Here is a 14,480-nt window from a genome sequence, read left to right on the forward strand (position 1 = left end):
GAGTAAGAGGGACAGAAAGGAAGTTCAGACTCCATTCCTGATCAGCTGTAGGCTTCTCTATCAAAAGAGCCCATGGGCATATTTGATATAGATAAGGCAAAGAAAAAGGACTTGTATCAGTTTGTTGCATGCATATGTACATAGCATAGAAAATATTTTTAAGTGTTTTTCTGGCACTGCGTAACTGAACAGGAATTCAACCCATGACCAGTGACAAATGCATACGCTTCCTATTACTAATACTGCATTTCTTCCCATTCTGTGACAAAGCTTTAAGAACAATCTTGATAAAAATCTACTTTATAGAATAAGCAAAGCAAATTCTTCGTTTTGTTGCAGATCGAAGCAAGCTCAACTCCACCATCACTGAAGGAAAGGGAAAAATAAACTTTCCCTACAAGGAAAGTAAAATTAAACCAACAGGACCCTAAAATACAAGAGAAGGCAAAGAATGCTGCCTGCTTATTTTTACTCAAATTTTTGCTAAAGAGAAACTATGTAAAGGATAGGGTGAAAGAGGCGTAGTTCACTGATCTCCACACAGTTCTATGTGTAGCTTTCCTTAAACCTAGGGTGAGTTTATTTATAATAATATTAACCAATGTGCTGCAATTGTACATTTTGGGATTTCTAATATGCATTAGGAATGCTGCATGAGACCTAAATATGAACTCAAGCAGAAGTGAGGTGTTATGCAGACCTCAAGTCAGACCCGAGACAGATAGCGGGACTTCTATTATAAGACCATATCTGAGGCTGGGTAAAAAATAGGGGTGTGCGAAGCGAGCCCTATTTGATTTGGATATGGCCCGAATCAGAGACAGTGATTCGATTAGTTGATTCGGATCACTGTCCCCGATTTGATTAGTTTGAATCCAAATCTGAAGATTCGATGCCGATTCAGAGAATCAGTGATTCGGACATAGACACAGGCTTTATAAACTTTTTCTACATACCTTGAGGTAGCAGGCGCATCTCGTGATCGCTGCAATGCTGGGGCACAGGAGTGTGGGGGGCCCTCCATGTGCTTGGTGGCAAATCCAGAAGTGGACTGGAAATACTTCTGGTCCACTTCCAGGTCTGCTGGGGAGCCCTCCACATGCTGCCACCCCCAGCAATTGGTTGCAGGGGGACCCTGGATGCCCCCCCAGACCCAGGAGGCACCAGTCGCCGAGCCGGGGGGAAGGGGTTGCGCGCGTGGGGCCTCCCTGCGTGCTCCCCGGCAGACCCGGAGGACTTCCAGGTCTGCTGCTAAGCGTGCTGGGGAGCCACCTGCGCTTCTGTGGGACACTTCATGCGCCCCAGCATCACAGCACTCATGAGTCCCTGCTACCTAGAGGTATGTAGAAAAAACATTTAAAGCTGTGTCTGTCCAAATCTCCGAATCGATTCAGACAGTTCCGATTCGATTCGGAGAGATTAAAGAGTCCTCTGCTTCGATTCAGAGATTCAGCCACTGAAATCGGGCTGAATGTCCACCGAATTGAATCAGGGACTGAAGCTTCGCTCAGCCCTGGTAAACAACATAAGCTTACAAAAATCACTGATTAGAAAATAAACAAAGCTCAGAATGCCACCAAATTGCATCTTGGTATCTGTCAACTATCTCTGTGCTTCTCTTTGTGAAATTGTGTCATTTCTACACTGTGTAGGTAATGTCCTCCTCTCCACAAGACTTGGGTCCCTCCATGTGGGAGCTACAGAGAAAGGTACTAGACCACATGAATATACATCTTGGAGCAGCCCTTTCCTGAGAAACACCCATTCTGCACATGAAACCAATGAGAATAGTACCAAGAACCTGTGAAAACCTTCAGCAGAGGGAACCACCTAAGTGACACCCTCATGTCACTCCTCTCAGATTCCTTCCCCAGGTGGCAGGAACCGAAGAGAAAGGGCTTTTTGCAATACAGTTTTTCCTCTGAGAAGCTTCAATGGACATGAATTAGGAGGGGGCCTCATAATTCTCTGAATTTTGTGTTCATTAAAACCTATTAGAACCTTGTCGTTTTCCAACACTGCTCCAGGTACGATTCTGCAGTCATGGAAATTGCAGCAATGCAATATGTAGGCAACCGGCACGGACATTCAATTCATACAAGACATGAGAGAAAAGAGCTACAGTAATCTGAGTGTCTTAATTCCTACAGCAAGTTAGGGAGCTACTGGGAAAAGCTTCCTATTTTAAAGGTATGTGAAAACTTCAATTATAAGCACATTCTTTCACATTTCATGAAGTGTAAGCAAACAGATAGTTGCACCTAAAGTTAAATGTACTATTGGAAGATTAGATCAGTGTAAACAAGAAATAAAAACTCTTAAAACCCAAGGTCACTGCTGATTAAAATAAGCTGGCTGTTGTTGTCTAGAGAGTAATATTCTGTCCTATATTTATTTCAGTGATTATTAAAAGAATACACTTTAGTGAATGGTAGTCTTACTAAACTCCACTCCTCTCATTAGCTGAAATTACTACCAGTAGAGCCTCTAGTTAGTGCAAAACTGAAAAGCATAATACCTATAGTTTAAATAATTTTGGTGTAGTGCTACAGCTGATCTAAAAGAATATATATCTAAGCACAGGGTAGGCAACTGCCTCCAGCTGCAGGCTGGGATGACCCACCACGGGTCAGAGATGGGGCTGGGTAGGCTCTAGGACCTGTCTGCTGCCAATGCTCATCCCCATGAAGGCATGGGGAAAGTGCCTGCTACTGGTGGCCCCCACCAGTGAATACTGCTGCAGACCCGCATCCCTGCACCAGATCCAATGGTTCAGTAGGCTGTAGGCTGCTGACCCCTAACCTAATTGGTACATTTTTTTCCCTTTTTTAGCAGCATCCTATGCCCTTGTCTCTTTTTCTTTTATATACAATATTTTCTCTTACAGTCCTTCCCCAGCATCTAAGCAAGTTTTTGCCTACAAAAGCTCATACCTCTCTAAACCAGCTGATCTAAGGTGCCAACCTGCCTTCTGCCCATCTTCAGGCTAGCACAGCAAGCCACCTGTCTGTCTGTCATGTCCTCATTTCACAGGGTAAAAAAAATAAACATAATATTTCAACATTTTAATTTCTTGATCATTAAAGACTGCTGCTAATTAGTAAGACTAACATTTCATCTTTTCTAAAGCTAAATGCCTCCCTTGGAGACCAACAGAAGACACCGATTTAGAATGAGTAGTAGCTAGCAGTCATCCTTAGTGATTTTACAAATATATTAAAAATAAAATATTTCACTTATGTCATAATATGACTTGGGAATTAAATCATTCAGAGGGTTGTTTTTTTTTGCTGTTCTTCAGTTTGTATGTAGTTCATAAACTATCACATAATGTTGAATTTACCACATATCCAGTTAAGTAATATAAAGTGTGGAGGTAACGGGAAGTAAGGAAGGGAATATATGACATTTCAGTAGTAGAAATGAAAAATAAAATAATATAAAATTTAAAAAAAATTAAAAGTAACTATAATGAATACATCCTATTTTTGTTTTGTTTGGTGGTTTGTTTTCAAACTCAAATATTCACCTAATTATATTGTAGATGAATTCTGAAATTTCAGTTAAAATATTTTTTAAATAAAAACATTATTTCTCTAGAATGTTTTGCCCAAATTGACAAAAATTCTTTACTTAGTTTTGCAAAAAGTGTTGTAAAAAGTATTTTCCCTGCATTCACAAAGAACCATTTGAAAGAAAAGTTTCTCACCAATTCTAATAAAGTCTGACCTCATGGACCTCAGCTATACTAGAAAAACTAGTTGCTGTATAACAGCAACTATCAACAATGGCACAGATGTCTGGTGCCAGCAACAGCTTGTTTAGACAAAGGCTCAAGAACAAGAACACTTATTACTGTCAGAAGAACCTGCTCTGAACAGTTTTTCATGAAATGATGGCAGAAATGCCTGGCCCACATCTAAACCAGTATACGTCTGCTCGTTGTTACTTTACCATGCAAGTTTTCTCGTGTCACTACACCCTCTAAAGCAACGCAGTAGAATATTTCATGATAGCATGCTTCCTTGTGATCGCTTCAGGCTTACCCAACATGGCAAATTCTAGATGAATATTTGAGTTTGAAAACAAACCACCAAACCAAACAAAAATGAGTATGGAAAAGCTTCAGCTGAGAGAAGTAGCATGGGTGGTGGTCTGAAAGGCATAAGTCTAATTTGCATCAACTGAGAGTACAGTTTAACTTATTAGAAAAATCTGTTTCTGTCAGACATGGTTACCTGCTACATACCATGTTTTCCTGCATACAGTACTCCTCTATATACTATGTGCACCTTGTTTTTCGAAGGCAGTTTGAAGAAAAATATCTGAACAACAGATAGAGTAGCAGCAGCTAGGGAGCTGAGGCTGCTGCCAGTCCTGCATAACAGGCCATGGGGTCCAACTGTGAAGCAACATGACAAGGCCATGTCATCCAGCTGTGGAGATCCCCATTTCTTACATATAATGTGCACCCCAAATGCCACTAGCTGGTTCTAGGGAGAAAGGTGCAGGTTAATTATTTTTATTTCTCTCTCTCATGTTAATGCCATCGTATTGTTTCTATATATCTAGATTGCGTGTGCGTGCACAGGCGTGTCACACACAAAATCTAGATATGCTTTTTTCTACTCATTACAGTAGTATATTCCTATTTATAATCTGTTATGTTACTTTTTTAAGGCACTACAAATTTGAAAGATCCACCTCTGTGTCATGTAATAATACCTTTAATTTCAATAACGGTAGCAAAAAAGCACGTCTACCTCATCAGGTAGTCCCTTCCAATCTACTGAGGTTCATCGGAGTCTAATCAATTCCTGATGGTCAGAACAGTATAAATTAGACCAAGCAGTAGTCATGAATGTAGTAAATGTAATAAATAGCTACTATGTAATACACAGCTGTTTTTTTAAACATGAAAGCTCTATACTTTTTGACTTAAAAAAAAATCCAGTGAAAACCTGGAAATGCCACTTTCTTGAATAATGGTTTATAGAAAACATACTGTGATTTTATAATACAGAATCTTCATTAAAAATGATGAAATGCATTTATCCAGATCTTACAAGTATTACAATTAAGTATTTCAGATAAAATACATTTTACCACTGTCATCTGTTTGAAGTAACCTCTCACGTACAATAAGAAGTTGTAAAGAAAACCTTTGTTCAAAGACATTTGGGCATTTTAAGCTCTACAGTTCAGTGAAATCTTAAAAAACCCACAATAACAGTGATTCAGTGAGGGTTTCTTTGGAGGTAAAGAATATATCAAATCAAACACTATTCAAGTTTTAATTTTGTGAATAACTTAAGACAAATATACCCATGATGACGGATTAACCTATCTGAAGTGATTTACACAGGCTAATATACATAGTGTACTTTATTTACAGCCACATGAAATTCCTCTCACTATCCAAGAATTATTATATTCAGTCCTTTTTTGCATTCTCTTTAAGGGAAGAACAGTGGTGAAATCTTGCAGCAAGAAACGAAGAAAACTGATTTAGTGCACCAATATCCTCAAGCTTATCAGGAAAAGAATAAAAAAGTTTAATGACATAAAGCTTTGTTTTTACTCGCAAATCAAACATACCAGATAGTTCTCATCTTGAAAGGCATAGTGCAATGTAGTAATCCATTGACAGTCTCCATTCACCAAAACATTTCTCTCTTCTCGGAAACAAGCTGTCTAAAAGAAAGGAAAAAAGGCATCATTAGAATCCATCAGTCTCTGCAGGATGCATATATATGCATGTTTTATAGGATTATTTAAAATTTCTGAACAGAGGTCTCTATTCATTGGAATTTAGTCTGCACGAGTGGCAAGGCAGTGAATCTCTGCAGGCTTCTGTGGTTAGGCATCCAGTCATTTTAATCCTGGCCAATGTCATTTTTAAAGCAAATTAACTTGAGTCACTGAACTCTTCTGTTCCCCAATGTACTTTGAAAAAAATATGCTTATATCCCATTGTAATCTGCAGCAAAAATACAATGGCGGGAGAGTTGAGCTTATCCTTCTTGCATAGGACCTGTGTGAGAAAAGTAGCTATACAACAGCAACTTACCATGCTAGTTTCTCATAATGCCTTCAAGAGAACCTCCTGATATAAAATAGCACAGGGAAGCAGTGAAAACCTGCTGTTCCCCACAATGTCCGGTACATTTCTAAAAATTAAAATTAATTTAAGATTTTATTTTTACTAGCTATCTTGGATCAAAACATCAATTACAATTGTGTCCTTGTGATTCTTCCACTAATATTAGGTTTAGATTGCAATTATGGCTATGCTATTACATTTGTATTATGTTTCGCATTCTCAGATTTTATTTTAAAAAAATCCGGGAATTTTTCAGGGTTCATCTTCAAAACATAGAAACTGGGATAAAATCCTGATAAAAAGGAAGAAAAGGACAAAAATCATTTTAAAAATCAGGGGTGGGGGGGAAAATCGACAGTGAGGGAGGAGGGAGCAAGGCTGTGACTATGGAAGGGGCAGGGGGAGAGACACAGCGCAGCCTGTTGGCCACTCCCAGGGCTGCAGCAGGGAGCAAAGCAGGGGAGCTGTCAGTGGGTGCAGGGTGCCAGGGCACAGCTCTTGCTGCTACATGCCCCCTGTGAGGGCTGGGAGCCTGTGCCAGCCTCTGTTGGGGGGTGTGGGCCCCCAGATCAGTGGCAGAAAGCACATGGCACTGTGCCCTGCCTTTTTTCCCTGGCTGTGTATCTGCCCTTGCACCCTGCTGGAGCAGCCTGCTGCCAGGCTGCCCTGGCATTTGCCTGCACCCACAGATAGCAGCTCCAGCCCCACGGGCCTGCGTGAAGCAGCTGGGTGCAGTGCCTGCTGCAGGGAGTGGGGCCAGGCTCTCCCGCCTTCTGCCCACCCCCACAACAGGGCTTGCAGCTCCCAGCGCCTGGGGCAGGGCCAAAGCTGCTGGAGTGCAGCTTGGACCCACCTGCCCCGAGAGTGATCCCCACGGCCTGTCCCGCCCACCTGGACAGCAGCTCCAGACCCCTGTGTGCCAAACCCCACTGCTCTCCATGTGGCTGCCACCACCACCCCCCATGACGTCTGGCCAGAAACCTATACCTCAGGTAACCAGGACAGTGGCACTTTTAGTTTACAAGCACCACCCATTTTTTCAATTCAAATCCCTGTTAACTGGGACCATTCCCCACTCATGATGGTTAAACAGGGATTTGAACTGAAAAACAGGCCTAAATCAGTAAAAACTGAGTGACTTAAAAAAAAAAAAAAAATCAGAGAATTTATCAGTGAAAAAAAATAATTGGTAAAAACTGAGAATGCGGAACACTACTTATGTATTTCCTTTATTTGCCTGGCACATCATGAAATGCTTGGTCTCCAGAGAAGACAGTTACTCTTGGTGAGGATTTATCTGTCCAAGACGACGCGCACATCTCAGCACACCTCAATCTTACACTTTACCACTGTCAGTTTAGGACTTTGTACTAGCAAGTCTTAACTTGTGATTCCCAATAGAATGAACGCGCTGTAGCCAAATCAGCATGCCAAATAGCTATTTATGCTACAGGAAGTCAATATGTCTTAGCATTAATAACCACTTATTTTTAAGCGTTTATTGGCATTTCTACATGTGCTGTGAATCAGAATGTTATTTATGCAACTACTACTCCTTTTAACACTTACTGAATGAGACAATGGACTAGTTATGCAGAAGTCACTCTGCATCACAGTGATTCTGTCTGGTTTTAAGATCTGTAAATACATGGCTATTGTCTCAGCTTCCACAATTAGTTACATCCATATCTTAATATGCACATAAGAAACCTCTCTAGTAACTGTGATAAATAAGCCCACTTACTTGAAATAAGATGAGGACAATGTGAACAGTCCTAAATCTGTCCCTAATGAACAACGGTGAAAGTTGTTATACCGCATCTATATAAGTGGCATGACTAATTTTGACTGGAAACCCATTTACAGGTATTAGTTGGCGGTTGATAAATTAAGCTCCACAGTGGTTTGTTCATTTTATGCTGCCTTGCCCCTCTTACAATTAATATAAGAACATATACTACTCTAATGCACTACTGTTATGCCTAATGAATTATACCATATTTCTTGTTGCAAAACAGTGAGCATTGACCAGCCCAACATATTCACTTGAACCTCCTGATAAATCGGATAAAGTGCCCAACATCTGTTTTTCAGGAGAGAGTAAACCAGTTAAGAGGCTGGCTGGGTGCTCAAAGCTTTTATTTTAAAAGCAAAGAGCTTCCAACACATGAAAATAAAAGCCTGATAGATGTTTCATAGACCAGACAGAGATTTTTGGGGAAACTGGATCAGGCAAATGGGCTAAAAGAGGAAAATTTTAAGTGAAAAAATACCCTATTGTCCTCATTGCTGCATTTCTTAAGGAGAAGGGGACCAAAAAAAAAAATCACTAAGAGAATGTGACTGGAATGACAGCACTTTGCCCTGGAGAGGAATATGGAGCAGAAAGAATTAGGGACGGGGGAGAAGAGCAGAGAAAATAGTGATGCAGGTATTTTTCCTGAGCTAAGTCCTATAGTTACTATGCAAGTGTTAACCTAGTATAGACTGGTTCCCTCAACCCTATATGGTTACATGAGTTGTGTTTAACTTTACATATCTATAATATAGGTTACCATAACTTCAGTCTAGAGAAAAGACAACTGAGGGGGGATTTGATAACAGTCTTCAAATACCTGAGGGGCAATTGTAAAGAAGATGGAGAGGGGCTTTTTTCTGTACCCATAGGGTAGAGACTAGGAGCAACTGACTCAAGCTGCAGCAGAGGCAAGTTACGTTGGAGATTAGGAGGAACTTGCCGATTCTGAGGGTGATCAAGTATTGGAACAGGCTGCCTACAGAAACTGCAAAATTTCCATTCTTGGAATTTTTCAAGAGCAGGTTAGAAAGACACTTGGCTGGGATAGTTTAGTCAGAGATGGTCCTGCCTTGAGCAGGGGGCTGGACTAGATGACCTCATGAGATCCCTTCCAGCCCTACTTTCCCAGGGTCTTGTGATTTAAGATTTTGCCATTCCAGACATACGTGTCACGAGTACCCTTTTGGATAGTCCCTTTCAGAATGATTTTAAACTGCTTCAATTTCAGTTTGTACACTGCCCATTATAATTTTTGGAAACACATGACTACCCTCTAAAAAAAAAAAAAAAAGTAAGCCTCTCAGGTGATCAGTTTTACCTTGCCAGGTTCACTTCAATTTATTCCAGACCCTAAAAGTCTGGCGTTCCCAACATTTTTAGGCACCATCTCTGCCAATTAGACAAATGCAGCACAAAACAGACCACTTCCCAAATACTTGCTTTTCAAATGTAAGAAAAAGTCCTTCATTTTCAATTTTTTTAACATGTGGTTCTGAATGTCATAGCAACAGAAATCTGATGCTTCCACCTAGTCTTTAACTCGTCTTTACTGTAAACAAAAATCTGGCCAATAAATTCCGGGTAAAAACTAGGGCAGACTGTCTGGTGAACAAATACACAGCGAGGCTGAGAACAACAGATGCCTGAAAGGGACTGTCAGAGTTGATTGCATTAAAGCAGGGTTGGGTTTTTTAAATTTTTTTTAAATGAAGCTCCTATCCTCATGAAATAATTCTTTTTAAATCTGGAAGTGTTTCAATGTAATTTCCCCTGATGCTGTTTATAAAAATTCTTTGTTTTAGGGGAAAACTCCTCCCCCCCCCACAAACCCACAGTACTTACCTCTGCTCTTTTAAGCATTTCCCATTTATTGAGAATTTTCATGGCATAAATGCGCTCTGTGCACTTCATTTTAACAACTGCAACCTGTAATAATAAATTAAATGTGTTTAACCAAAGAAAGAATATTACTAGTTATTCAAATGCACGATAAATGAAAGCATGATTTTTAAGGAGTAAATAGTCAATAATGTTAACTGAGCTTATCACTTACCGCTCAATGTCTTTGCTTTATTTTCCCCCTCATTACTACATGATACATAGTACCCCCATGCGTGGTCAACTCTTCACAATCAAATAGATGGGGGATGGTACAAGCGAAATATGAAGCCTTTCATATGAAGATGTGCAGTAAAGCTACATTGTTTGCCAGGAACAAGCAATGTTTGTATATCATGCCCTCAGCCACCACAAGAACATTTAAAAGGGCAGCCACAGAAAACAAGAAAAGCTGCTATCCAAAGTAAAAACAGTCTCCAGACACAAATATGCTGCTATAGCCAGAAACCTCAAAAGATAGATATCTGCATGTGATAAACCTTACAATGCTGCACACTGCTCTATAAAAACTGAAACAGCTATCGTAAACTTGCTTACTATTTTAATTGCAGAATTGTACCCTGTATGCTATTATCAAAGACTCATTCATAATACTCCATCTTGGACCTGTCACTAGTACAGAAAAATCACATGCTAAGTTGTCTTTAAAGTGAAGGAATATAATAATGTTTCAGAAATACAAAGGCTATGTTGGAGGCAAGATTTCTCAAAAAAATTCAATTTCCCTCAGGCCAACAGGAATTCTTCCTAGGAAGAGACTTTCACCTCCAACAAAATTCAAGTGTTAATTTTGGGGGAAAAGTTCCCATTTTGCTCTCAACCCTAATGTCTACTACAGGCAACCTTCTCTTCTTAAGTCTGCAGATGAACTGTGTGGGTCACGCTGCTGCTGCTCGCAGGTTTCATGGGTTTGAGACACATAAAGGTGAACCACGATTGTCAGTTTTCACCACTGCCAACAGAGATCTTAACAGGAACACTAGAAACTTAGGAGGAAAATCTGGTTTGCTTAATAAAATGTTATGAGCAGGAACGGCAATTAGGCACAGAGGTTCTCTCAGAAAAAACCCGACTAGAAGATGAGGCTGGGCTAGTATAAGAGGACAACACTTTTCATCACAAAACACAGAAAACTGAGGAAGGGAGAGTTGCAGACAAGCCCACCCTTCACAACCAGGAAGCTGCAGGCAGAGGGAGAAGAGAAGCTTACACCTCCCATGGAGAACATCTGTCCAAACTTTCTTGGACACCTTCTTTAAGAAAGCAGACAAGACTCCAGAAAAACCTGCAGTCAAGACTCCTGAGAAGACTCCAGCCAAGAACCCTTCAAAAAGTCTAACCAAGAGCCTTTCAAAAAGTCCAGCAAAGTCACCTCAAAGAAGTCCTTCCAAAACAATGAATGCTATTTACAATATAAATATATTAATGTAGCTATATTACTCGTCTATAATTGATCGAGTACAAAATTCTGGGGTATTTTTGGTGAAAACAGGGTATCAGGCCTTAGTTCAGGAACCAATCCCCTATTTACAACATTGTTTCTTATGAGAAAATTGGTTCCAAGTTACAATGTTTTGACTTAAGACGTGGTTTTCAGGAACCAACTGTGCCATAAGTCCGAAGACTGCCTGTACAGTAGATGGTCCAATCCATTTTTTTTTAAATCTGCTCGTCGGGGCAAGGCCTCAAGCTAACAACTGTTTTAAGCATTGGTTTTAGATGCAGACAAGCTCATTTCATTCAGCAGTATATGAGTGAAATGAGTCCAACTCAACCTGTCATTGGTCGAGTACCTCACCTGGACAACATTCACACTAGAAATTAGGTGATATTGAAAGTGTTTATTAGCAAATATATATATTTTAACACCTTTAAAAATATTTTAGCTGGTAACTGGCAACCATAATGGACAACCCCATATCTTACCAGGGTCGGCTTACCCACTTAAGGGTATTAAGCCGTGTTTTCACTAGCAAAGGAAAGGAAGTTAGGACAAAAAGAATAGTTAAAACAGTTTAACTAATCTTGTGTTCCTGGAACTAAACCTCATTTTCACACTCTCTCCTAGTACATGAATAGGACTCTCTTTAGAAAATTGTTTAATTGAATCGAATCAATTTGCTGGATAGGCTTGAAGGGACAACATGGATTAAACTATAAAGGAAAAAGCTTTGCAAAGCTGAAAGAGAGGGGAAACTGCCCATCCTTATATTTTTAATTCCTTTCACACTAAACATTCTTGAGGAAAAGGTAAGATCCAGTCTGAAAGTGACTACCTATTGCTGGAGAACTATAACCCTAGGACAAAATTTAGTTTTTCAAAGCCATGCAGAAGTAGTAACATGCGAGTCTCCAAATATAAGCCTTTCATTCTTAAAACTTGGACCAAATATCAAACATCTACTGGGTCACAACTTGTGCCAAATGCAGATCCAAATATGGATAGGTTTGGACTAGACTTTATCTGAAGGCCTTGCACCTTTTAAACTCCTCTCAAAACTAATTGTGCAAGGTACTGTGGCAGATTTGTAAGGTTGCAGTGGTTAAAAAAAAAAAAAAAAGTTCAAGTCTGCTCCAAAAATGTGAAAAAGGGCAAGAGGGAAAGCAATGTTACAATTCAGTCTGCTGTTCAGAACAGGGAAAGAAGTCTGAAGGCAATGCAGTTTAAAGATAATGAGTCCCTCACCCCTCTCAAACTCATGCTATGGTCCTATTACACACTGAAGCCACAAGGAATTTATTCAGCTCAGAATGCATGAGGAGGAAAAAAAGTGGAAACCACCGTATAATTTCATGATAAACTCTGTGCTATTCATCTAAGAAAAACGTAGCTTCATCTGGTGCACTACTGACACTACTGAGGCCATGACAGGAACACTAACTAACTCCTCCATTCCTTTTCTTATGCAATAGACCAATAAAAATGATCAGGCTTATGCCCCTCATCAAGGATTCTACTTTTCTCCGATTTAAAAAAATCCCCAATTTTCAGATTAAAATAAAGTAACCCAAATCCACATTTTTCCATGATTAAAATTAAACACCACTATATATGCGTGTGTGCGTGGGCATGTGCCTCATTTTAAATCATAGGAAAATGTGGATTTGGGTTACTTTTTTAAACCCAAAAATTAGGGATTTTTTTAAATCAGAGAAACCAGGATCCCTGCTCATTATTTAGGAGTTCTATCCATTCCCCACCCCTGCTGCATTGTTGGTACCCATCTCTTATAATTAACCAGGGTTTCAAACATTTTAACAGCTGTTGCCACCAATAAAAACAATACTATTAACCTATTTTAGGGTTCTGTTAAGCTTCTTTAAGCTCTAAATGAATACTGCTGTAGTTTGCTCCTCTCTCTCCTGCATGTCTAAAAATCCCATTCAAAGCTAACTGTACGTAAAAACACACTAGCCATTTTGATAGAAAAGGGAACAGAGACCGATTCCACTATACCATGGGAGTCAAAAACTCATTTAGCTATGGGGGACCAGTCTGCCGGCTGGACTAGAACTAACCCACTGCAGCATGCCTGCAGCACTGGGTCCTACCTACATGCTGCATGTGCTAGTCCCCAAGATCTGCACGGGGTGTGTGCTGCCTACGGCAAGTGAGCTAGACTTAGTGCCGCAAGCAATAATGGGGGGCACTATGGAGTGCCACATGCAACTGGTACCCCAGACTCCCTGTGCTGCAAGCAATACTGGGTCCAGTCTGTACACTGCAGGCAGCCCCAAGGGTTGGCTGGTCCTGCATGTGGTGTGTGGGACTGAACCACCAACGCATACTACACACAGCATAGAGGGCTAGCATGGGGCATGCACTCCATGCAGAGCCCTGCTAACTGATCCTGTGCACTGGCTCCAGGTCTGGTGGGGTTCTGCAAGGAGTGCGCACCCTGTGCTGGGCCTGTGTTACATGTTGCACAAGTTGGCCCATGGACCCAGCAGTGCATGCGACCCAGAGGGCCCAGGGAGCATGTGGCATGCAGTGTCCCACACCAACCCCCTGTGCTGTCTGCAGGGCACACTGCATACAGCGTGCACTGGGCCAGTCCGGTGACACATGGACTGGATCACACACCTTCATGGGCTGGATCTGGACCACAGGCCACGTTTCACACTTCTGTGCTGTAATGTAACTGACAAACATTATTTTTAGTTGGAAATGGTAACCTTGTGGCTATGCCAAACGAGAAAGCCGATATTTTTAACAGTTTCTTTGCTTCTGTTTTCTTGAACAGGGACGGGACATCCCTCCTACCAGAGGTAGGGACAATCTCGGGAATTGCTCTGTCAGGCCTTCAGTCAGCGCAGATGTAGTTAAGGATCTTCTGGAAGGGCTGGACATTTTTAAATCTGCAGGTCCAGATGCCCTCCACCCAAGGGTGTTGAGGGAGCTGGCAGGGGTCATCACGGAGCCCTTGGCCCGGCTGTATAAGCATCTGTGGTCATCTGGCCAGGTGCCAGGGGATTGGAAATTAGCTGATGTGGTCCCCATTTTTAAGAAAGGGAGGAAGGAGGACCCAAGTAACTATAGGTCTGTAAACTTCACCTTGGTCCTCGGGAAGATCTTGGAGAAAATCATCAAGGAACACATCTGTGGGGGGCCAGCAGGGGAGATCATGCTCAGGGGCAACCAGCATGGGTTCATCAAAGGCAGGTCCTGCCTGACCAACC

The 14,480-nt window shown here is 41.0% G+C and overlaps 1 protein-coding gene across 2 annotated transcripts in view; it reads right to left on the minus strand.

Moving 5' to 3' along the window:
* Positions 1–14,480, minus strand: part of CDC42BPB (CDC42 binding protein kinase beta) — a 120,030-nt gene that overhangs the window by 56,716 nt on the left and 48,834 nt on the right. For both annotated transcript variants that reach the window (XM_025197182.1, XM_025197181.1), the window contains exons 3-4: positions 9,744–9,827; positions 5,599–5,694 (exon numbers count right to left, since the gene is read on the minus strand). In XM_025197182.1, coding sequence (XP_025052967.1) covers positions 5,599–5,694; positions 9,744–9,827 — 180 coding nt within the window. The remainder of the gene's footprint in view (positions 1–5,598; positions 5,695–9,743; positions 9,828–14,480) is intronic.

This window comes from Alligator sinensis, unplaced genomic scaffold (assembly GCF_000455745.1).
Source record: "Alligator sinensis unplaced genomic scaffold, ASM45574v1 scaffold85_1, whole genome shotgun sequence".
Taxonomy (NCBI): Eukaryota; Metazoa; Chordata; order Crocodylia; family Alligatoridae; genus Alligator; species Alligator sinensis.